This window comes from Caretta caretta, chromosome 3, assembly GCF_965140235.1.
Source record: "Caretta caretta isolate rCarCar2 chromosome 3, rCarCar1.hap1, whole genome shotgun sequence".
In the NCBI taxonomy this organism is placed as follows: Eukaryota; Metazoa; Chordata; order Testudines; family Cheloniidae; genus Caretta; species Caretta caretta.
The window spans coordinates 201,192,638-201,216,259 of record NC_134208.1 but is presented as its reverse complement, the minus strand read 5'-3'; the positions used below and the strand labels follow the sequence as shown (position 1 = coordinate 201,216,259).

The following is a 23,622-nucleotide window of genomic DNA, read 5'->3' as shown; positions in this document are numbered from 1 at the left end:
TGAATCCATAAATTATGGATGTTTTAATCTACAGAAGTATATTTTTACTCTTTGTAACCAAGCACATTATAAAAGAGAAACCTTGCATACAGAATGACAACTATGTCCATGTAGCTGTTCATAGTTTAATATTTAACAAATTATACAACTGTAAGTGATAAGTTAATATGTGATGATTGCAGAAAATTACTTCATTCTCCAAGATCCTTTTGTTTAATTTCCAAGGCTGATTTAGCAGAGTTCTTTGCAGCTCTTTGTATAAAATAGGTACCAAGATGAACACCCAGAAATGAAAGCCCTGCCACAAGCAGCCAGTTCTTTTTAATCCAGCTAGTTTTTCTCATTTTTTCTTTTGATGGTAAGATTGCAGATGCAAACTTTCAAGGTTAATTATACCTACAATAAAGAAATAACAGGATATTAGTATAACCTTTTAGACAATATATTGTATAGTGACTACAACTGTCTCTTATGAGAAATCAGATTGTATCTATGTTAATAATCAATAACTGAGCAAATCAGCATTGATTTAAGGCAAGACCACTAATTTGGCACCTTTATTCTTCCCCAAACACAGTGTGCATGCATGCACACGCAAACACTTAACTGTACTACGTTTTAATAGGGCTGTCAACATGTGCTGGGTCATCATCCAAGACTGCTATAACATGAAATATATGGCACAATGCGGGTAAAACAGAGCAGGGGACACACAATTCTCCTCCAATTTAATTAATACATTATTTTTGTAATAAGTGTCATCAACATGGAAGCATGTCCTCTGCAATGGTGGCCGAAGCATGAAGGGGCATATAAATATTTAGCATATCTGGCACGTAAATACCTTGCAATGCCAGATCTCACTTTCTGGTGACACTGTAAATACAAAGACGGCAGCATTATCTCCTGTAAATGTAAACAAACTTGTTTGTCTTAGAGATTGGCTGAACAAGAAGTAGGACTGAGTGGACTTGTAGGCTCTGAAGTTTTACATTGTTTTGTTTTTGAGTGCAGTTATGTAACAAAAAAAATCTACTTTTGTAAGTTGCACTCACGACAAAGAGACTGCTCTACAGTACTTGTACGAGGTGAATTAAAAATATTATTTTTTGTTTATGATTTTTACAGTGCAAATATTTATAATAATAATAATATACACTTTGATTTCAGTTACAACACAGAACACAATATATATGAAAATGCAGAAAAACATCCAAAATATTTAATAAATTTCAACTGGTATTCTATTGTTTAACTGTGCAATTAAAACGGCGATTAATTTTTTTGAGTTAATCGCATGAGTTAACGTCAATTAATCGAAAGCCCTACTTTTTAACTGAGATGAGAAAACCTGCTACAGTTAAATATAGTGCAGGAAGGCACTGCTCAAACACTTATGCATTTCTGCCAGTTAACCTCTTCAATGATGACTTGTAATATCCATCCCATTTTACCCAAGTCTTCAAAGAGCAGGCCCTTACCAACTGTAACAGATTGTGCTAAAATATGAGTCTATATTGATTTTGATAACCTCATTTTACTTTAGATCTATACAGGTAAGAAGCTAGTACATTAATACCAACCTCCCTAAATGTGCAATCACTTCAAAACAAAATGTTTTCTTGTGTTCAGAAGTCTAGGAACTCATTCCCTTTTTTATGGGGGTCGGGGGCATAGAATGGCCCTTTAACTTGTAGCCCTGTGACACCTTGACATGTTTAAATTTACACACTTTTCTCCGCTCACTTCTAAATACTTCAAAATTTAAAGGTGTTATTTTTAAATTTAAAATTAATATTCTTTGAGCTATTGTAATCATCCACCATTTTATCACTCAGTGGCTTACACTTCTGAAACCTTGTTCAAGACATGTTTAAATCCTTAAATCACATCAAACTGGTGGAAAACAAAATACCAAGCTAGTAATAAAAATAATTCAGACTAAAATTATGTAATTAAATTGTTGCACAAGATGTTAAATATAAGGATTTTAAATATACTGTGCTGTGAATTGAGATTAAGTGATACATTCATTTGAAAACATTTAATTATCCCTAAGCTAACAACACTGATAATGTTATTTCTTTAATAGTATATCTCACTTATTCCTACTTCGTAAGAATTTAAATACTATTCTGGAGTGGGAAAGGACTGATTCTATGAGTGGGGAATCCTGGCCTCATTGTAGTCAATGGGAGTTTTACGATTAACTTCATTTAAACCAGGATTTTACCCTATATATCTAGGTTTATAGTTAGTGACTTACATAGTTTTTCAAAAACAATGAAGTGCTTTAGTTATATGCCAAAAGTCCTTAAAAACAATAGTATCTATACCTACCTATGCATTTATATAACATAACTATATTATCTAGACATCTCCTGCACAAGTTTTTCTAAACATATTTGTTTGGTTTTCATTTTCCTCCAAAGTACTAATGGCTAGCTCTATTCTACTGTAACTTGCAGAACGCATTATTTTATGAAGCTACAACTGTCACTGAGCCATGTTTGTTGGTAGAGTTGACCCTCTTGGACTTGCACACGTTTATTAGATGGACTTTAAAAGCCTTTTTAAGATAATAATAAAATAACTTGAAGCCATATAATAAAAGTCACTTAGCTGAACACTTATAGGCTAATTCCATAGTCTAGCAGGATTTAGCTGCAGTTTTGAAAACACAGACTGATGGATTTTCGAGTGTAATAGCAGAATGGGAGCTATACACAAGAAAAAGGAAAAGAGTAATTTATGTACTGAATTGCCTTCTAACTCCTGCTATGTGGTGTATTCAGTACTTAACGGTAGGGTTAACTCACTTTCTGAAAAATTAAACAGAAAGAAAAGGCTAGAAGGTAATCTATAACAAGATTATAATTGTTAGAAATGTGATTATCATATGAATTATATACTACATTAAATATTTCAGTCTGGCTAGGTAGGGAACTTACCTTTTATATATAGTACTACTGTTATTTTCCTTTTTTTTGACTTTCATGTTGCATCACATATGTCACAATGCCAGGTTCTGGTGCATAGTCCTCTCTTTTTGTTTGGAAAATAGAATTGGACTTGATGTTAAACCACCCCCAGTGTATCAGCCCAAGGCTAGCTCCCATAACAATCAAAACTTTGTAGTTCTTCCAGATGGTTTTAAGGCCCATACTGGCATCTACCTATGTAAAGACAGTTGATCATTTTATTTTAAACATGTTCCAATAAATATTTCTCCCCAACCACTATAATAGCACAGTACAGCCAAACCTGAATGTTAACATTTTTAATTATATTGCAGCATGCCAAATGATTAAGAACAAAAAGTGACAGAAGGAAGCCTTGCTTAGTGAACTTTAAAATTGTCTTTAAAAATAACCTCAGTTCAGATACCTAAAAAGAAATGCTAATTGCTGTACTCGTTTCCCATGCAGTTATAAGCTATACTGGATAATTACTTCCATTTTGTTGGGGTTGTGCTGCTTTAACTATACCAATTTTGTGTGTAAAACTTTTTTCTTTTTCAAAGAAGACTGAAAGGGTATACAACAGTATAAGATCTGCAAGGATCATAAGACTTTGCACTTATCATTCATAAATCTCAAAGCGCTTTTCAAAGGTTTTACAAAGGAAGAAACTGAGGCACATCAGCCCCAATTCTGCAAACACATACACACCCATGTGAGTGTTGCAAGATCATGGTAACAGATACTAAAGGTATGTCTACACTATAAAAAAAACAAAACAAAACAAAAATCTCAAACCCAACAGCATTCACTCTCAGAGGCTGGGTCAACTGACTTGGGCTCATGCTATGTGGGTACAAAATAGTTGTGTACACATTCCCGCTTGGGCTCTGAAACCTGGTGAAGGGGATGGGTCTCAGGGCCTCGGTGGGAATGTCTACATAGCTATTTTTACCTCCATAGTGTGAACCCAAATCACTTGATTCACACTCCAGGACTGGCTGCTATGGGTTTTGGGTTTTCTTTGCAGTGAAGACACATCCTAAGTGACTTCCCGCAAGTGTCACTGCACCTCAGTGGCAGTTGGAAATAAAATCCAGGTCTCCCAAACCCAGATTTTAAGCTCTTAGTCGGGGTCTCATTATTTTTCAGTAATAAGCTTCTTGTGCTACATTTACTTCTGGGGGAATTCTGCACCACTGCAGACACACAGAATTCATGTGTCACGCAGAATTTTTTCCCCGCAAAAAATACATTCTGTCAGAAAGGTGCTGAAGTTACTCCTTTCACCCATCAGGGGCCGCTGTTGCACCAGAACAGAGCAGCCACTCCCAGCGCAAGTAGCCCCAGCTGAGGACAGGAAAGAGAAAGAGGCTGCATTCCTCACAGCGCCCTGCCTATGGGGCCAGGTCAGGAGGCATGGGATATGGGGGACAGACAGCATGGGGCACATGGGGCTGCTATGGGGTCACAGACTGGGGTTCAAAAGGTCTGGGGGGGACTGATTGGGGCAGGGGCTGAATGGGAGTGGGGGTGCAAGGACACAGAGGAAGGAAGGTGCAGGGGCACATGGGGAGGGTGTGGCTGAGTGAGGGTGCAAGGACTCATAGGGATGGGGGAAGGGTTGCAGGGCCACAGGGGAACAAGGGCAGATATGCCTGACTGAATGAGAGCATGCTAGGGTGTGCATGGTGGAGGCTCCCTAGCAATCCCTTCTCACCCCCAAAAAGCCTGTTCCATACTTCTCCCACCCACACCCAACAACTCTCCAAGTTCATACCAGGCTCCTTCCCAGCAATTACTCCCCTCTCCCCCAGCTCCTCGGTTACTCCTAAAACTCCCCCAAACCTTTGCACTGCTTCTGAGGGGTGTGGGAAATAAGTTTCTGTATTGTAGTTTAAATGAATTATTACTCAGAGTTCAGTATTAATATGTCTAGTAAGGAATTTATTCATCAAAAAACATTTCCTGAATCTTTTTTGTTGTCTTTATTGTTACAGATATAGTTGCCAAGAGGTATTTTGAAATAAATTACCAAAATAATTGAAACTGGCATGATTATATTGTTATTTTGACAAATAAAATATGCAGAATTTTAAAATATTGTGCACAGAATTTTTAATTTTTTTGGCACAGAATTCCCCCAGGAATATATATTGTACAAGATAATGATTATTAGACAGGAACCTGAAAACAAAAATTATAGGGGCCCTGGTGTTTTTACTTTTTAACCCACTATTCTGGGTGTGGTGTTTTTTTTGGGGGGGGGGGGAGGTTGAGTGGAGGGTAGAAAGAAAGTAGGGGGAGAGGTAAGCAGCAACTCTTCTGGAGTAGAAAGAGGTTTGATGGGTTGTTGTAAAATAAGCCTGACCCCTAGAACTAGTCAGATCTTTCCCCCACAATGTCCTAATATTTTCAAATACCTTGAAACACTCCAAGGCCAGATCTGCATTTGAAAAGGTCTGCTGGAATAGTTATTGCTGCAAACCCTCCTTGGGTAGATGCAGGAAAGAAGTACTTTGCCAATACAGTTTATACAATTTGGCAAGCTATACAGTCCTAAGGCACTTTTATGCTGCTATAACTGCATCTACTGCAGGACTTTTGCAACTACAGAAATGTCACACACACTAAAATACACCCCTAATCAACATTGCTATATAGGCAAAAGTTTTATAGTGTAGAGCTGTTCTAAGACACAGATTGCATTATGACGGGCTCTGAGAATTGCTCAGGTATATAGTTAGTCTTCCTAACACTATACGTATGTCTATGTGGTAGAAGGATCTGGTGCTGATAAACACCTCCTCTGTAAAACACTTTGAAATCTATACACGACAAGCACCACATGAGAGCTAAACATTACCATCACCATGACTAGAACTGATTAAAAATAATCCAACAATTTCTCAATTCCCCCTCCTCCATAACATTTCAAAACATGATAAAAATCAGCCAGGTCTACTAATGTGGGAAATGCTGCTGTAAACTCAAAAAGACAGGGAGTGGAAGGAAGGGCAGTGTTTCTAAATCTGTGCAGTTTAGCAACCCTTCTTGACTGTGTGTTTTGGCAGCTTGCCACAGACTACTTGACACTAGTGGGCATATGAGTGGTGGTGTGCATGCAAGATTTTCTTTGCTTTAGATTGTAATAAAACTTTCAGTGCCTAGTGACCCGACTGCCTTTTTTTGAATCCCAAGGGAGGTTACAATCTAGTGGTTTGCAAAAGGCATTGGACTGGGATTCAGGAGACCTAGGTTGGATTTTGGCCTCAGGCACACAGGTCCTCTGTAACCCACTGTCTAGGGACTGCAGCTCAGGTGTGGGAAAGGAAACAAAAAAAACCCTGATAGGATATTGCACATACTGCAGTAATAGAGGCCATACAGTCCTACAGGTGGGTGGCTCCTAGGACTGGGACATCACTGGGGCTCTGAGGGGGCTCCAGGTTTTCTCTCATTCCCAAGTGCTTGCCTGGCTGGCTCTTGCTGACGGGCTCCCGATCAACTATGAGGGTCAGAAAGGAATCCCCCCCCAGGTCAGACTGGCAGGGACCTTGGGGCTTTTCTGCCTTTCTCTGCAGCACATGTAGGTCATTTGCCAGTATCATCTGTGCACGTGACTGAATCAGTTCCCTGCCATGGGGGCGGGGGTGTTGGGACACTGGTGAGCCTTGTCCCTCCTATTCTCTGCCCATGGCCCCTAATGGCCTAGTCCCGTGTCAGGTTCAGCGGGCGGCCCGTGACACACGGGGGGTCAGAGCAGAGGCGCTGGTGACCCCCCCGCCCCGTGAATGGCAGGCTTGGGGCCCGCTCCCATTGACTTCACAGGGGCAGGATGTGACCCCAGAGAACAATCACTGCCCGCCCCCTACGAACAAATCAAGGCGGGGGCCGGGGCGAGGAAGAGAACCAGCCGCCTCGCTGTAACCCTCAGCCGGGTTCCCTCTACCCACTCCCAGGAGGCATCAGCCCCACTCGGGCCCCCCTCCGCATCCTCCTCACCTCCACTCGCACACCACCCGCCAACTCCCCCTCAGGGGCGACCAACCGGCAGCAGCCAACGCCTGCCGCGCGCGCGCGAGAAACACAGGGTCAGGGACCGTCCGAGAAGCCGGTGCAGGCCCTGTGCTAGGGAGAGGTGGTAGCCTGGCCAAACGCCTGTCTAACCACCCGGAACTACTCTCCTCCCGGAAATAGCCTAACGGGCATTTCAAAATTATTCCTACTCAGGAAAATGCCCGGACAACGGGAATTGTTTAAAACATGTCGTCAGATCCCTCAGGCATCTGCATAGGCACCTATGTAGCCAAACCCTAAAGGTCGGAGGAAGGCCAATTACATACGCTTTTTGTAATTCGTTTCTCCCGTGAGGGGGAATTATCGTCCCAAAGCCTCCTCATCCCTTTCCAATCGATTTAATTGGGTTAATTCGAATCTCCTCGCTTCCGTTGGACGTCCCCGGGTCATGTGACACCGGAGGGACACTCCGGGAAATACCCGGATGTCTGTGCGCGGTTGCCATTCCAAGTGTAATAAAGGCATGGGGTTCTTTGGTCGCCATTTTGGATTGAGGCCAGGAGACGCCATATTGGATTGGGGCAGAGAGGCTCCATCGAGCGGCCATTTTGGATAGGGGCAGAGAAGCCGGTGGAGGCGACCGAGAGCGACACGCGCGGTGTGGGGAGGGGCTGGAGCGTGAGTATCTCCCCCCCCCCCCGAACCCGTTTAGCTCGGGCGGGTATGGCCCTGTTTCTACGGCAATATAATCTACTCCCCCAATAAACACCCCTCCCCCGCGCACCGCCAGGGGCCCCAGCCCCCGATGACCCCCCCCCCCACACGCCTCTAGCTCTCGTCCATTCTGCGCACCCAGCCGTTGCCACTGCTTGGCTCAGTCCTGCCCCCTGCAGTGAATGGCCAATCCCTCACCTCTGGGCGCCGAGCCCTTTGCATTCACTCCCCCCTTCCAAACTGCCACCCCCCCGTGCTGTCTGTCCCCTTGGCATTCACCCTGCAAACTGCCCCCACTGCTAGGGCTGCTTGCCTCCGTCGCATACACCCCCCAAACCTGTCTCTGCTCCCTTTGCATTCACCCCCAAACCAGCCCACTGCTAGTGTTGCCTGTCTCCTTTGTATTCCCCCACCCGCAAACTTCCCTGCTCCCTTTGCATTCACCCCCAAACCAGCCCACTGCTAGTGTTGCCTGTCCCCTTTGTATTCCCCCACCCGCAAACTTCCCTGCTCCCTTTGCATTCACCCCCAAACCAACCCACCCCCAGTGCTGTCTGAATTACAATGATCAGACGCATAGATGAACACGATTTGTTGGGGGAAGAGTCAACATGGCTTTTGTAAAGAGGGCCTTCCGAATCTATCAGAATTCTGTGAGGGGGATTAACAAAGGTGGACAAGGGGGATCTAGTGGATATTATGTACTTGGACTTTCAGAAAACCTTTGACAAGCAGGGCCGGCTCTAGGTTTTTTGCCGCCCCAAGCTCCAAGAGTGCAACTGCCCAAGGGAAAAAAAAAGGATGGCTGGAATGCTGCCCCTGGAATTGTGCCGCCCCAAGCACATGCTTGCTTTGCTGATGCCTAGAGCGGGTCCTGTTAACAAGGTCCCTCACCAAAAGGTTTGGATGCAAAGCAAACAGTCATGGGCTAAGAGGGGGGCCTTCTCATGGATTGGTAACTGGTTAAAAGACAGGCAACAAAGGGTACGAGTAAATAGTCGGTTTTCACAGTGCAGAGAAAGGTAAATAGCAAGGTCCCCCAGGGATCTGTGCTGGGGCCAGTGCTGTTCAACATATTCATAAATGATCAGGAAAAAGTGGTAAACACTAAGGTGGCAAGATTTGCAGACAATATCAGGATAGTTAAGTCCAAAGCAGACTGTGAGGAGTTACAAAGGGGTCTCACAAAACTGGGAGACTAGGCAACAAAATGGCAGATAAAATTCAATGTTGATAAATGCAAAGTAATGCACATTGGAAAACATAATCCTAACTGTCCATACAAAATGATGGGTTCTGAATTAGCTGGTTTCAGAGTAGCAGCCGTGTTAGTCTGTATCCGCAAAAAGAAGTCCGATGAAGTGAGCTGTAGCTCACGAAAGCTTATGCTCAAATAAATTTGTTAGTCTCTAAGGTGCCACAAGTCCTCCTTTTCTTTTTTTCTAAATTAGCTGTTAGCACTCAAGAAAGAGACCTTTCAGTCATTGTTGATAGTTCTGTGGAAACATCCGCTCAATGTGCAGTGGGAAAAAGCTAACAATGTTAGGAACCATTAGGAAAGGGATAGATAATAAGACAGTAAATATCACAGTGCCACTTTATAAATCCATGGCTTGCCCTCAGATGGAGTACTGCGTTCAGTTCTGGTTGTCGCTTCTCAAAAAAGATATATTAAAATTGGAAAAGGTACCGAGAAGGGCAATAAAAATGATTAAGGGTATGGAACAGCTTCCATGAATCAAGATTATAAACACTAGGACTTTTCAGCTTGGAAAAGAGATGATGGGGAGGCAGGAGGGTTATAAAGGGCTGTAAAATCATGAATGGTGTGAAGAACGTGAATAAGGAAGTCTTGTTCCTTCACATAACACAAGAACCAGGGGTCAGCCAATTAAATTAATAGTAGAAGGTTTAAAACAAAAGGAAGTACTTCTTCTCACAGTGCATAGACAACCTGTGGAACTCATTACCAGGGGATGTTGAGAAGGCCAAAACTATTAACTGGGTTCAAAAAAGAATTAGATAAATTCATGGAGAATAGGTCCATCAACGGCTATAAGCTAAGATTTCGGGGATGCAACCCCATGGTCTGGGTGCCCCTAGCTTCGGGTTGCCAGAAGTTTGGACTGAACAACAGGGAGTGGATCACTAGATAATTGCCTATTCTGTTCATTCCTTCATAAGCACCTGGTATTGGTGACTGTCTGAAGACAGGATACTGGTGACCGAGTATGGCCATTCTTATGTTCTTATGCCTGTGCCCTTTGCATTCACCCCCTCCATCATCCCTTCCGCCTTTGCATTCACCTTCCCTCCCCCAACTTCTCCACCCTCCTAGTGCTGTCTGCCCCCTTTTCATTCATTCCAAATCTCCATGCCCCCTTTGCATTCACCCCCAAACTGCCCCGTGCCTAGTGCTGCCTCCCCCTTTTCCTTCATCCCAAATCTCCACATCCCTTTTGTATTCACCCCATCAACTGCCCCACCCCCAGTGCTGTCTGTTCCCTTTGCATTCACTCTCCCAAACCGCCCCACCCCCAGTGCTACCTGCCTGCCACCGTTGCATTCACCCCAAACCAGTCCTCATTGCTGGTGCTCACCATGCTCTTTGCATTCACTCCCCAAACCTCACCACTGCCAGTGCTGCCAGCCGCCCCTTTGCATTCACTCCAAAATTTGCCACCCCTCGTGCTGCCTGCCCACTTCGCATTTTCCCCAACTCTCACCACCCCCGCTGCTGCCTGCCCCATTGGCATTTACCCTCCAAACTGCGTTGTTCCCACTTTACACAGTTAACATTTAATAACACATCAAAATATAAGTTTAACTGACACCCACACTATAACATGTTTACTCTAGGTTCTTTTTCAGACCAGTAATTCCCAGCAGTTGTAACTCCATTAGTAGTAGCTGTAATATGGACAAGACTTTAGCATTTTTATCACTGTGTTTAATCCTGGTCAGAGTGGATTGGAAGCTATGGTTTTGAAAAATCCAGAGCCTGGGTAGATGACAAGAAGGTGAGCCCTTCTAAAATGAGTCTACGCTAGTGTCCACAGGCAGAGCTGAACAGTCAACAGTGTGAAAAAAGTAACTTGCAAAAAAAGCAAACATCATTCTGGGATGTATTAGTTGGAGTGTTGTAAGCAAGACATGAGAAGTAATTCTTCCTCTCTACTCCACACTGATTAGGCCTCAGTTGGAGTATTGTGTCCAGTTCTGGGTGCCACATTTCAGGAAAGGTGTGGACAAATTGGAGAATTTCAATGCCTGTATTACACTGAGGGCCTGATTCAAAGCCACTGAAGTCAATGGGAGCCTTCACTGATTTCATTGGGCTTTGATCAAGCTCTAGGTCAGTGGTTCTCAAACTAGGGCCGCTGCTTGTTCAGGAAAAGCCCCTGGTGGGCTGGGACGGTTTATTTAACTGCCACGACCGCAAGTTCGGCTGATCGCGGCTCCCACTGGTCGCAGTTCGCTGCTCCAGGCCAATGGGGGCTGCAGGAAGGGCGGCCAGCACATCCCTCGGCCCGTGCCACTTCCCGCGGCCCCCATTGGCCTGAAGCAGCAAACTGCGGCCAGTGAGAGCCTCGATCGCCCGAACCTGCGGCCGTGGCAGTTAAATAAACCGGCCCAGCCCACCAGGGGCTTTCCCTGAACAAGCAGCAGCCCTAGTTTGAGAAACACTGCTCTAGGTCATCTGATGCAGATAGGTGCCTACTGGGATTTTCAGAAGTGCCTAGGTGCCTAATTCCCTTGGGATGAAGATCTTTAGGCACCTAAATACCTTTGAGAATCTGGCCCCATGGTCCTCTTCCATACTACATCCTTGTAGTGTGAATACATAGATGACAAATTTAATTTCAAGTACTGTGTGGCTAATTTGCTCTTTATATATTTTTCTGTATTCCACATGTTCATCTAACTTTGATTCTTCTTTTGGAACAGTGTTTGACAGCTTGTCTGTAACAGGTGGGTGGGCTATTGAGATTAACTCAATTATTAATCTTGGTGGATTTTGCCCTAACTGTACCTCTCTCAGGCCATGTCTACACTACGAAAGTACTCTGACTTTACAGAAGTTGATTTTTGGGAACAGACTGTATACAGTTGAGTGCATGCGTCCACACTAAGCACATTAATTCGGCGGTGTGCGTCCACAGTACCATGGCAAGTGTCGACATTCCAACACAGCGGTGCACTGTGGGTAGCTATCCCACAGTTTCTGCAGTCCCCGCTGCCCATTGGAATTCTGGGCTGAGCTCCCAATGTCTGATGGGGCCAAAAATTTGTCGCAGGTGGTTATGGGTAAATGTCATCAGTTAACCCTCCCTCCCTCTGTGAAAGCAACAGCAGACAATCATTTCACGCCCTTTTCCCTGGATTGCCCGAGCAGACGCCATAGCACGGCAAGCATGGAGCCCGTTCAGCTCACCGCAGCAGTTATGACCATTGTAAACACCTCGCGCATTATTGTGCAGTTTATGCAGACTCAGCACCTGAAAAACCAGGCGAGGAGGCGACGGCAGTGCGGTGATGAGGATATGAACACAGATTTCTCTAAAACCATAGTCCCCAGCAATTTGGAGATCATGGTGTTACTGGGGCAGGCTCATGCCATGGAACGCCAATTCTGGGCCCGGGAAACAAGCACAGAGTGGTGGGACTGCATAGTGTTGCAGGTTTGTGTCAGGTGCTGTCAATTGATTTTGATGCCCAAGTCTTTCTATTTACAGTTTCTAAAGCTCTTATCCAGTTAACCTCCAGGTAAAGAGTTTTAGTGGTAAAGAACCTGTCTCACTGTATGTTTCAGATGGACTTTTTTGCTAGAATTGGATAAATATTTCCAAAAAGTTCTTCAAATATCCACTTGAATGAAAACCTCATGTTTGTTTCACTGGTATTCCTGTTCCTCTTTATTTACAAGTCTGGTATTTACAATAATGTTTGCAAAAAGGAAAAGCATGGCAAATGTTTGAATTAATACATATTTGTATGCAAATACCAATGCATGTATGTACACATGAGTACTTGCACTGATTGTGTCCACTCTGTAGGTTTGGGAGTCAAACAGCCAAGTAACATAGACAATAGTATGTGAATTTAGTGACCAGACTCATGAAACGAATATATTAATTGTAAATATATGAAGCAAAGTTGTAGTTTGTGCAAGTAATCCTTTTACACAGATTTGTAAAAAAAGAAGTATGTGTGGATAATTAATGAACAAATAAGCTATCATTTGTTTTACAGTACAAAGGCTCCAAATGACACTGGGGCAACATTGTGCTAAGCACTGTACATATACATAGTAAGAGGCAGTCCCTATTGTGAAGATCTTATAATCTAAAAAGACAGACAGATGGCAGGAGGAGAAACAGAGGTCTGAAGTGACATGCCCATGGTCACACAGTAGGGCATTGGCATAATGGAATCCAGGTCTCCTGATTCCCTGTCTAAGGCCCTATTTGCTGGACCACATTAGCTTAAAATAGCCAGATTGTTTGCTGGAAATAGACCAGCTCTCCTTTTCACTCTGCATGTCATCATGTGTGAAGGAGGCTCTTCTGCTCCTGAAACTTTCTTTGCTTCTAACAGTTCTGTTTCAGTTGAGTTGGAGGCCTAACTACGTCACCCTCAGTAGTTATACAAAACTGATCCCTTTTCTTTTTTTTAAAATGTACTTCTATAAATAAAAGTGGGCTTTTTTGTGAGGGAGCGAGGGATTGGTTTTCTAATCACCTGAATAATATCTACAGGCTTTTATTTATGCACATAGATGAGTTTATGGTCTAGACATGTTAGGGTGACCAGACAGCCAGCGTGAAAAATCGGGACAGTGTGGGGGGTAATTGGAGCCTATATAAAACAAAGCCCTGAATATCAGGACTGTTCCTATAAAATCGGGACATCTGGTCACCCTAAGACAGGCTGGTGGCATGTCATGTACACTCTTTCCCGGAAGCACACTTTTCACTCCAAAGGGTACCAGTTGTACTAGATCCCACCCTCTTGTGTTTTATTTAGCCTGGGAACTCCCAAAGCTATGTGTCTTAAGTATTGCTGGCCCCTTTCTGCCTATACTGGGTGGAACAATTCACCACTGCTGGGTAAGGTAGCTCAGCATCCTCTCATATTTCAGTTGTTGATTCCTTTTTCGCCCTGACAGATGAGTGGCTGTTTCTGACTGCTCATGCAGAAGTAATATTTTTAATCTTTTAGCTGATTTATTTTTTTCTAAGTTCTCCTTCGGAGTCATTTATGTTAGTTCTGTCTTCAAACTCTCTTCTATCTGTCTGAGCAGGAAGAGAGTGGGATTTTGTACAAATTAGGGCATCCTTGAACCTCAACGCACGTGATTGTAAATTAATTTGCTGGATGTCTTATGAATTTTCTCGCATTTCTTTTTCAATCCACTGATGTATTTTGCATGCTATGAGGGAATTTGTCTCTGTGGTAATGTTCTGTGTGAAACGCTGTGAGACTAATGCGGCTTTCTGACACCAGAATATTTTTGGATGATAGAAGGCACACCTCCAATCTTTTTGTAGCAGGGCCTGATAGCTGCAGCCTCTATGCACCTGACCTCTCATGCAAGCATCACCACCAAGATGCAGCCTGGGGGAGTCAGATAAGAGTCTGCCTCTCTCTGATTCTTGGGATGTCTGTAATGCAATGAGCGTTTGATGGAAAGATGCTCTGCCATATTTTGTGGTAGTTCCCACCTCTTCCTGGGCAGCTGTACATTAGGAAGTAATATTGAAGCATCAGCTCTCCAAATACAGTTCACCCAGCTGTAGCACCATGGGTGGTCTTTTAAGCCTCAGTGCTTTTGAGAGTAGAGGTGCTTAGAAGCACCATATTTGCTGAGCAGCATTGAACACACTTCTTGGCATGCCTATGTTCCCAGCCTTATACTTTGTGTGTCCAGGGGTACTGGTCACCCAAAGTAATCCACAGGTTTGCTAAGTAATCCACATAGCTAAGAGGACTCTTGATGGTGCCTTTCAGAGTAGCGGAAGTGACCCTATAAGCCCATGTTCCCCTATGCTGCATGGGGATTTTAGTGATTAAGCAATCTTTAGTCATGATTCAAGCTGTTTGGATAACCCCTGCTGTGACAATCTATCTTGTGACGTTGAACTCTTACCTATTGTTCCCCCCCTACTGTCATTCCTATTTTATTTATTAATTGGTGGATCATTAAACAAGCTCTTGCTGATGACCCTTTATTAGAGAATGTTTACATGTCTCAGACTCAGACTCACAAGAGCCTTATGGTGAAAAACGAAGATCTAAAATAATATAATGTATGCCCAGGGTTATATTGGCCATGGTTTGTGGGATGCTGAAAGTGTCCTGGCCTTTCTGTTACTTGGCCTGTATTTTTTGCTGGTCTGAAGAGCTTTTTAAAGTACGGTGTCCTGTGAGTCCCAGAGATATACACTAACAGTATGCAAAATTTGAAAGCTGGGTTTCTGACTTGTTTCTCATGTCAGTGCCTTTTTCCTTCACCTTCAATTCTGACCTAGATTAGCAGCTGCTGTTTCAAGAACTGTTAGTCAGAACCACATTTTATATCATTTAAATAGTTGTCAGTAAAGGCTCAGTGGTTTCTAAATCTGGCTCTGGATACCACCAAAAAGACAGCTAGATTCTATTACCCTTACTTATGCCGAGTAGCACTTTACTTCATGATTGGCTCCATTGTAGGGGGGTACTCAGTGGGAGTAACATGCTACTTGCTGGAAGGGTAGCAGAACCTCCTCCCCAGTTCGTGGTGTGGGAAATCTGCTGAACCCTACCAATGATTTGGATAGGATGAACTCTGCCAGAAAAGCAGAAATGTTATGAGAGTGGCGATTTTATGTGAGGATGTGTGTCTACCCACATTATGGAGAAAGCATGACCACTGTGGCCCTTTCTTGTAACACAGCATCATGACCTGCATCTTGCTTTTCTGTCTGTGAGTAGATTTTTATTAAAGAATTTTGTCTGCTTGCTCGCTAGTGAAACACTCAGCTATATACAGATAGAATACAGTACAAGAGCCCCATCACTCCAATAGTCCATTCTTCCACTTCTAAGTATAATGCAAGTGTTGGTTTTGTTGGTAGTTACATTTAATTTTCAACAGTTACTTTTAAAGGGGCTCTCAATTTAAATTATCCTTACCTAAGTAAAACAAACAATATTGAAAACCTAATTTACTTTTCACTATTTACGATCCTTTGTTTACTGTTAGAATTTCTTTCAGCTTGAATAATTAAATTCATTTATGGGCCTAATTCTGTTTTCATTGTGCAAGAAAATCACTGACGTGTCAATAAGAAATTTCCTTGGGCAAGAATATTGAATTGTTGACCCAGTCACTTTTGCTTTTGAATATTGTCATTTGCAATTGCAGATGCAGAGGTGCAATGTTTGGGGTGCAAATACTGCGTGGGAATGGTTATTTCAAATGGTTGCTATTGGAATTTAGCATCATAATTTAAGTCTTTCTTTTGGCCTTCAGAGTTTGTAAAAGCGTGTGATTTTTGTTCTTGTTACAAAATTTAATTTGAGGGCAAAATTTGAGTTGGCAGTGTCCTTTTAAATCAGAACATTTTAGTATTTTTGACTTCTCAGTATTACCTTTTGGAGCTAATTTTGTAAATTTCAGGATCTGAGACTTACTATGGGCACAGTTAAGGCAAAAGTTACTTTTGTGACCATTGGAACAAGTATAATCAAACCTTCCAGGCCCTGCAACTGCACAGGATCTGAATGAAAAGTTAGGTATTCTTTTATGTCATTGTTGAGGGGCAAAATTTTAGCTATGATACAAACATCTTCAGGTGTGAATGGCTTCTGAAAGTGAGCAGTGACCATTTTATTTTCAGAGGTCTGAGTCTTCCAGCATACCTTTACCCAGGACACTAGCTAAAGAGACTGTAAAATCCGTTTGACCTGCTGTCAGACCATAGTGCCAAAGAGTTCAAATAAGATAAAGGGAAAATGTGTTCAGCTTCTAACACGGGGGTGAATTCTTCCTAAACTGATAAATAGAGAGACAAGATGGGTGAGGTAATATCTTCTATTGGACCAGTTTCTGTTGGTGAGAGAGACAAATTTTCCAGCTTATACAGAGTTCTTCAGGTCTGCAAACCAACTCGGAGTATCACAGTGAAATACACCTTGTCTCTCTAATATCCTGTGACTGACACAGCTACAACAACACTGCAAACAACAATAAACTGATGAATGTCTCTCAGCTAGTATATAATTGGATAGAGGTTATAATCCAAATTCATACGGATCTGTGAGCAGGGCCAGAGTCCATGCAGCTGGACAGAACCTCAGCAGGGCTCCCAAATTAAGCAGCAGAACCCATTTTAGGGTTTCGGGTTTATTTACAATTTTTCCTATAGACCAATCAAAATAATGCTCGCCGGCAATATCTTTGGCCACATTCCCTAAATCCATTTTAATAGTCTAAAATCTAAACAAAACAATATAGACAAGGCAGCTTTTTTGTCAATTAGAGCTTCCAGTCCTGGCTTTTGGTCAGCAAACACTTGTCAGTTCTTTCCTGAAAAGAACTCTACCCCATTTTAAATTTCTGATCCTAACTAACCTCCTATGCACCTGATTGACTCAAGTGCAGGTACAAAACTAGGATTTATTTCCCAGAATCCCATACCATGGTGTAGTTCTGAAGGGACCCAGTTAGGACATCACTGCAATGGGATGTGTCATCACTACAAGAGACTCCTCGCACATGGAGCACAATAGGAGATATACAAGCTGTCATAGGGTCCCTCTGACTGGCAGGAATGGAGTTATCATCCAGGTAGAGGAGAAAGGGACTTACTGGGCCACAGACTCCTTTTTAATGAAAGGTTGTGAGGGGAGAGAGGAAAAAGATATCCAAAACCATCATCTGACCATGACACAGGGTTGAGGAGACAACTCATTAGAGCAGGTGATATCCTCTCTCCTCTTCAGTTTATATTTCTCTTTTTGAAGAAAACTAGTTTGCTGTGCAAAGGAATTTCTCCTGTAGGATGTGTCCTTGGATAGGGCTATGTTTCTGGGATTTTCACTAGAGCACTCAGGAAGTGAGAATTGTGAATCACTGAAGGTCTCCTAAACTGCTTCACCAGGGTTTTCTGTAGAGAGAAAGGCCAACATTTCGATTTTCATAGAACAGGTGGTGGTGATGGATGTAATTTTTAGGGTGCAAGTACTAAAGGAATAAGAATTGCTGGTAGAGAAAAGAAGCTGGTAGGGCAGGCCTAAGGAAAAAGAAAAGGGTCGGGGGGAGGTTGGGTGGGTCTGGGGACGGTCCAGTGGTAGCACTTGCCCAAGATTTGGGAGGCCTGGCTTCCATGTCCTGTTCCACAAGAATTTCCTGTGTGACTATAGACTGGTCTATCTATGCCTCTTTCCCATTTGTAAAATCAGGATGGATAGTATTGCCCTACTCACAGAGGTGTTGTGATGATAAATACATTAAACATAGTGAGATATTATGGTAGCGGGGGCCATAAAAGTACCAAAGGTAGGTAGCTAGATTGATATTGTTAAAGTAGAGTAAGAGTTTTTCCTTTGATTTCAATGGGAGGAGAGTCTACAATATGTAAAGCAACATGAGCGTGGAATAAACCCATAGTGGACCTAAAATTGTTTGTATAAAGATCTGGTATTCTTTTTTTCTAGTGCAGATCTTTATTTGTAACTTCTTTTTGATATTTTAGGGGCTCTGTTTGAACTGATAATCATGGCATCCAGCAAGTTTGTTATTAAGGTAAGCAGAGCTTCAAATCTTTCATAATAACCAATATTACCACGGTAATCTTTAATATATGGCTACACTATATATAGCTGTATTTAAATTAATGATAAAGTATCAGGCCAGCATAGCACATTTTGTCCCTTGGTATTCGCACTTACAAAATGGAGACTATATTCATGACAATAAAAATGCAATTGGTATACCATGTACACCACTGGACCTTGGCAGAGTACCTCTGTTGGAGGTTTTGTCCTTTCAAATGAAATTTAAAAAACTATGCTTGTGTAATTTAAAGCTAGTCACTTTATAGTTCATAGTTAGTGAGTCAGAAAACTGCATGAATTGCAGGTGTAATAGTCTTAACTATCTGGATTAAAAATAGGAATCACTTCTCTCTGACTAATATTGAAAATTAACCAAGTAACTCCCTCATCAGATCATCTAAGACTTTTGTTGTTTTTTTGCAGGTAATCATATTGTTAAACTTTCTTTGTGGTCAGTCACTGCTTCTTGTTTTTTTTTTCCACAATTCCTATTTTTTCCCTCTTCTTCTGTAGCTCTTTCCAGGTGTTAATTGTTTTTATTACCACACTGTAAAATATTAACTGTAAAATAAATCACAAGAGCATATATGTATGCTTTTTTATTTATTTATTTATGTGTTTATTTATATATGTGTATATATATATATAGTTTGTTTATATATGGTTTCATTATATAATATCTAAATATTTAAAGATTAGCACTGTCTTTATTGAGGTACCATGTAAACTAGCATTGTATAGTTCTGCCCACCTGCAAACTATTTCAACTCAAAGCAATGGGTATGTAAAAAAATCACTCGATCTGATTATCTGCTTCTGCTTCCAGACCTTCTTCTCCGTTATCCTAAATGGAGAAATGCAAACAGTAATTTAGACTTTGCCTATAATTTCATGTGATTAGAACAGCGTGTTGATCTTGGGTGGGGTGTTCTCCAAGATTTTTCTTCATAGGAGAACTTATGTTTGTCCTTTGTGGATAGGTAGCTTTACTTTTTGGAGGGTTGTTAGAAAATATTCATGATCATCCAGATATGGCAGTCATCTAAGCTGCCATATCCTGGTTTCATGGCAAGCTAACCTATTTAACAAAGAGACCATCTGGTTAGTCCTCCATGGTATGTAGTCAAGGCTGTACCACAAGGGAAAGAGAATCATAAGTCATGCAATGAGCTTTTTAGCATTTTCCTCCTCATATCATCTCTAACTTGACTGTACATACAGTCCCATGTCTTGGTCAAGGACAACTATATATGCCAGAAATTTGCATCTTCTTCTCCATCATTACAAGGGAAGATAGGATTAATGTTTCACATTTATAGCACTCTGTGGCTGAGATCCTGAGTATACATCACTGGTGTTCTACTGGTAGAAAAATAGCAACAGGAGCCCTACGGGAATCCTGTTATTTGATCGGCTGAGTCCTGGTGTCATCAACACTAGTGCCATTGCCAAGGTAATCGGCTGGGTTGAGCTGGCGTGTTTGTGCTGGATAGAGTCTTGAGATCTTTGGTCTCTGATCAGCAATGTGGTGTGGATTGCCACAGACACTGCAGCTCTATCCAGCCATTTACTTTGGCAGTCACACTATTGTCAATGACATCATGAGAGCTCAGCTGAGCAAACTGATGGTTTCTCATACAGGTGTTTCATATTGCTACTGTATGAGTCAGGTACCAGTCACATCAGCCACGGAATGCTATAGGTTTGGGATACTTACTTCTATTTCTCTTTGTAATGTTGGAGAAGCAAAGGCAAATTTCTGGTGTATACAGAATGCTGAATAGGAATATAAATTAGTTTAATATTTTTTGTGTCCATGAAGTTTTTCCAGGTTGATAGCTGTAGAAGCAATTTCCTATTAATTGAAACCTGAAGGATCACTTTGTCAGGCTTATTTATTTACTGGGCGTAGATTTCCATTTATGGGTTTTTGCTTACCAAAAGATATGTTCTCCAGTGAATATAAATATGATTGCTCCCTCTCTCCTTTATATTCCACTTTCTGGAGAAGGTTTTTCTTTAAAAGGCTCCCCATTAAGGACCAGAAATTGCTTCTGCTCCACTACACGGAGAGGCAATATAAGATAGCATGTTCTTACTCTGTTGAGGCTTGTAATACAATTTAAAGTAATAAATAATAGAAATATTGTGCCACTATTGCAATAAATATTGCATACAATTGAAATATACATATTTGGGCTTGTCTTCCCATGAGTAGTATGTAGAAATGGGAGGGAAACACCTCAACATTATAAGTGGTGGTCAGAATCTGGAATATACAGCTTATTATCCCATCTTTCATTTTTGTCTTCATAGTTTCAAATGTGTTTTAAAAAGAGAAAACACATACAATATATTTAATAGCTTTACTTTATATGAAGATACATGTATTCTACCAGAGGGCTCTCATAGGATCTTTTAACATCTTTCTGCTGTGTAATGTTAGATTATTTTCAGCAGAGGGAGTAGTTGGTCCACATTTGAAAGAAGAGCATAAGCCTTTTTGTGGGAGATTCTTAAAAGCAAATGAAATGAAGTTAATTGATGCAGTAAAATCGCTTTTATACGTTTATTACAAAAACTACAGTTAAGTCCTAAATGCACATATTTCAGTTGCCAATTGGCTGGAAATCATAGTATATTGTGATATGCGACAGCTAACATTTAATGAATAGTAATTTGAGCAGATATTTTCAGTTTTAAGCAATACTGATACCTCCTTGCTTCATGGTGTGCTATATGGTAGAATCAAAAAAACTAAAAAATGAGGCATATGAACTTAATTAGGATAAAGTCTGTGTGTGTCTATGCTGCTAAAATATATTAGTGCTATTATAAGTAAGCAAATCTTAACCTTAATTGGGCAGGCTTAAAGCAAAATCATGAACTGTATATAGATTTGAGAAAAAATACCACTGGGCTTTTGTTTAAAGTTGATGAAAGGTTAAAAAGGAGAATTCTCCTGAAATTATGTAATTTGCATCTACCCATGCCAAACTACTCAACTAAATATAGTAAGCCATGTAGCCATAATATAAATCAACCTCATATACTATTTATAATATGTTGATCTGTCATGCCTTTCAAAAAGAGTACATCTGAGTTGGTAACTCTTAAGCTTTAGTGAAAATATGCTAAAATAATAAATCTCTTCTCTGAGATGGTTTTTTTTCACTTTGGACTTCCTTGCATTTACACATTAAGGGCTCTGTTCTAACTCAGATTTGTGGACCTTTACTGCCACATATCTGAGATTAGAATAATTGCTGTTAAAATGTTCCACTGGTCAGCCAGTACATTTTGGGCTAGATTTTCAGAAGTGGTCAGCTCCCCACATTTCTCATTGTTGTCACTGAGAGCTGTTGAGGGCTAAGGTCTATAGGTTGCAAACTCCTTGAGGCAGGGAACATGTCTTACCTCTGTTTTGTACGGGACCAAACACACAGCCATTGCTTAATAAATAAATGCAGAGAGAACCCTTGGTATCTTTTAGTTTAAATATAACCATCAAACATTGTTAAAAGTTTTCCTGTTGAACATTTTTACACTTCTTAAAGCATTCCATTAAGGGAAATATACTAAAAAGTTTTAATCTTTTTATCAGGGTGGAAAAGGACTGAATAGATATACTGAGAGAAATGGGTTTTTTTTGTCAGACTGTATACGAGTATTGACCTATACCATAATAACAATAGCATGTGATTTTAGAACAAAATTCTGCCCCCAGATATGTGCGAGTTGCCACTGAGACCTGGTTGGGCCTGAGAATACAGAATTGGACACTTTATTTTGGTGTGGATTCATTGTGGTTTCATTTGTAATATTGGGGCAGGGTAACTTACTTTTAGAAAACCATTAATAAAATTAATATTTCATTTTTATGTGTCTCTCCTCATTTCTTTGCTCTCTGATTGCTTAGCTGCCATAGACCTTTTCCAGGGTATTGACAATAACTTGTGTATCGAGTGGTGATCCTGTGGCTGACTCTTAAAGCTGATTGTCTTGCTTACTTGGATAGCTACTGAGGTTAATGATTTTGTAAGTTTCACTGGCCTGAGATAGCCGATCAGTACTATCCTTGTAGTGGAAAACAAGGCTTGACCTATCTTTTCCAGTAAATAGTTCGGTTTAAAATATAAAGTATAGTTAGATTTTTAATCTGTTGTTGATAGGATAGTGGCTAGGTCTTTGTTTTAGGACCATGGGGAATGGGCTGTGCATTTTACTACTCTTCTGAGTAGTTAAATCCATATGTATATGAATGTACTGTTTGTAAGGTGTAGGGAGAGCAAGGGTAAAAAATACTTTATGTAAAAGATTGCTATTTTCCAAGATACTGCTTTTATAGAGTAAACAAAAGAGATTTTCATAAAAATCTGTCATGACAGATCAACGGTTTTGTATCGGGTTCTTGCAGCTGAATGTTTTTCCTACATTATATATTGTGCATATCTTTTGACATATCACTTAGCTTGGAAAACCAGCTCTCTAGAGGGATGGCTTACCTTAAATAATTATAGTGAATGTATTTTTCTGCTTCTTCTTAGTATGACTATAAAGGCTATTTTATATGTGAAATCAAATAGGTTATATTAGTAGGGATACTCTGGCAAAACATTTTCAAAAGAATTAAACTATTTTTTAATATTAAAAAACAGTATGTAAGAATTCAATTTAATCTTAAAAGTAAGATGCCAGAGTTCTGTGAATTGTTTTTAGAGGCTGCTGAATGAATTTTCCTGATATAGAAGGAGGCCCGATAATTTAGTATGTTTTTTGACCCACTTACTTCAAGGGCTATACTACCCACTCAAAATGCTGGGTTCCCAGGGATGGAATTCTTTTCATAAGGGCCATGTAAGTACCTAAAATAAATAGTATTTGAACTGACACAGGGAAGAAAGGTAAGCAGCAGGATACGGACCCTGGACTTCAGGAAAGCAGACCTCGACTCCCTCAGGGAACGGATGGGTAGGATCCCCTGGGGGACTAACATGAAGGGGAAAGGAGTCCAGGAGAGCTGGCTGTATTTCAAGGAATCCCTGTTGAGGTTACAGGGACAAACCATCCCGATGAGTCGAAAGAATAGTAAATATGGCAGGCGACC

The 23,622-nt window shown here is 41.3% G+C and overlaps 3 protein-coding genes across 9 annotated transcripts in view; 1 reads left to right on the top strand and 2 right to left on the bottom strand.

Moving 5' to 3' along the window:
* Nucleotides 1–111: 111 nt before the first annotated feature.
* Nucleotides 112–344, bottom strand: LOC142071658 (uncharacterized). Its single transcript, XM_075127243.1, has one exon. It carries the CDS (start codon nt 342–344, stop codon nt 192–194), a length of 153 nt encoding a protein of 50 aa, XP_074983344.1. The 3' UTR covers nt 112–191.
* A 2,628-nt stretch (nt 345–2,972) lies between these two features.
* On the bottom strand, nt 2,973–7,432 carry LOC142071657 (uncharacterized). Its single transcript, XM_075127242.1, has 2 exons — nt 7,307–7,432; nt 2,973–3,176 (listed from the first exon to the last, which is right to left on the bottom strand). Exons 1-2 carry the CDS (start codon nt 7,361–7,363, stop codon nt 2,973–2,975), a joined length of 261 nt encoding a protein of 86 aa, XP_074983343.1. The 5' UTR covers nt 7,364–7,432.
* A 125-nt stretch (nt 7,433–7,557) lies between these two features.
* The window catches only part of SLX4IP (SLX4 interacting protein), a 124,603-nt gene continuing 108,538 nt past the window's right edge, over nt 7,558–23,622 (top strand). For 2 of the 7 annotated variants that reach the window (XM_048842589.2, XM_048842594.2), the window contains exons 1-2: nt 7,558–7,658; nt 18,434–18,483. In XM_048842589.2, coding sequence (XP_048698546.2) covers nt 18,457–18,483 — 27 coding nt within the window. In that variant the 5' untranslated portion in view covers nt 7,558–7,658; nt 18,434–18,456. Of the gene's footprint in view, nt 7,659–7,682; nt 7,702–12,175; nt 12,377–18,433; nt 18,484–23,622 lie in introns of those variants that run through there. The other 5 variants (XM_048842593.2, XM_048842592.2, XM_048842591.2 and 2 more) reach the window with 4 other exon arrangements.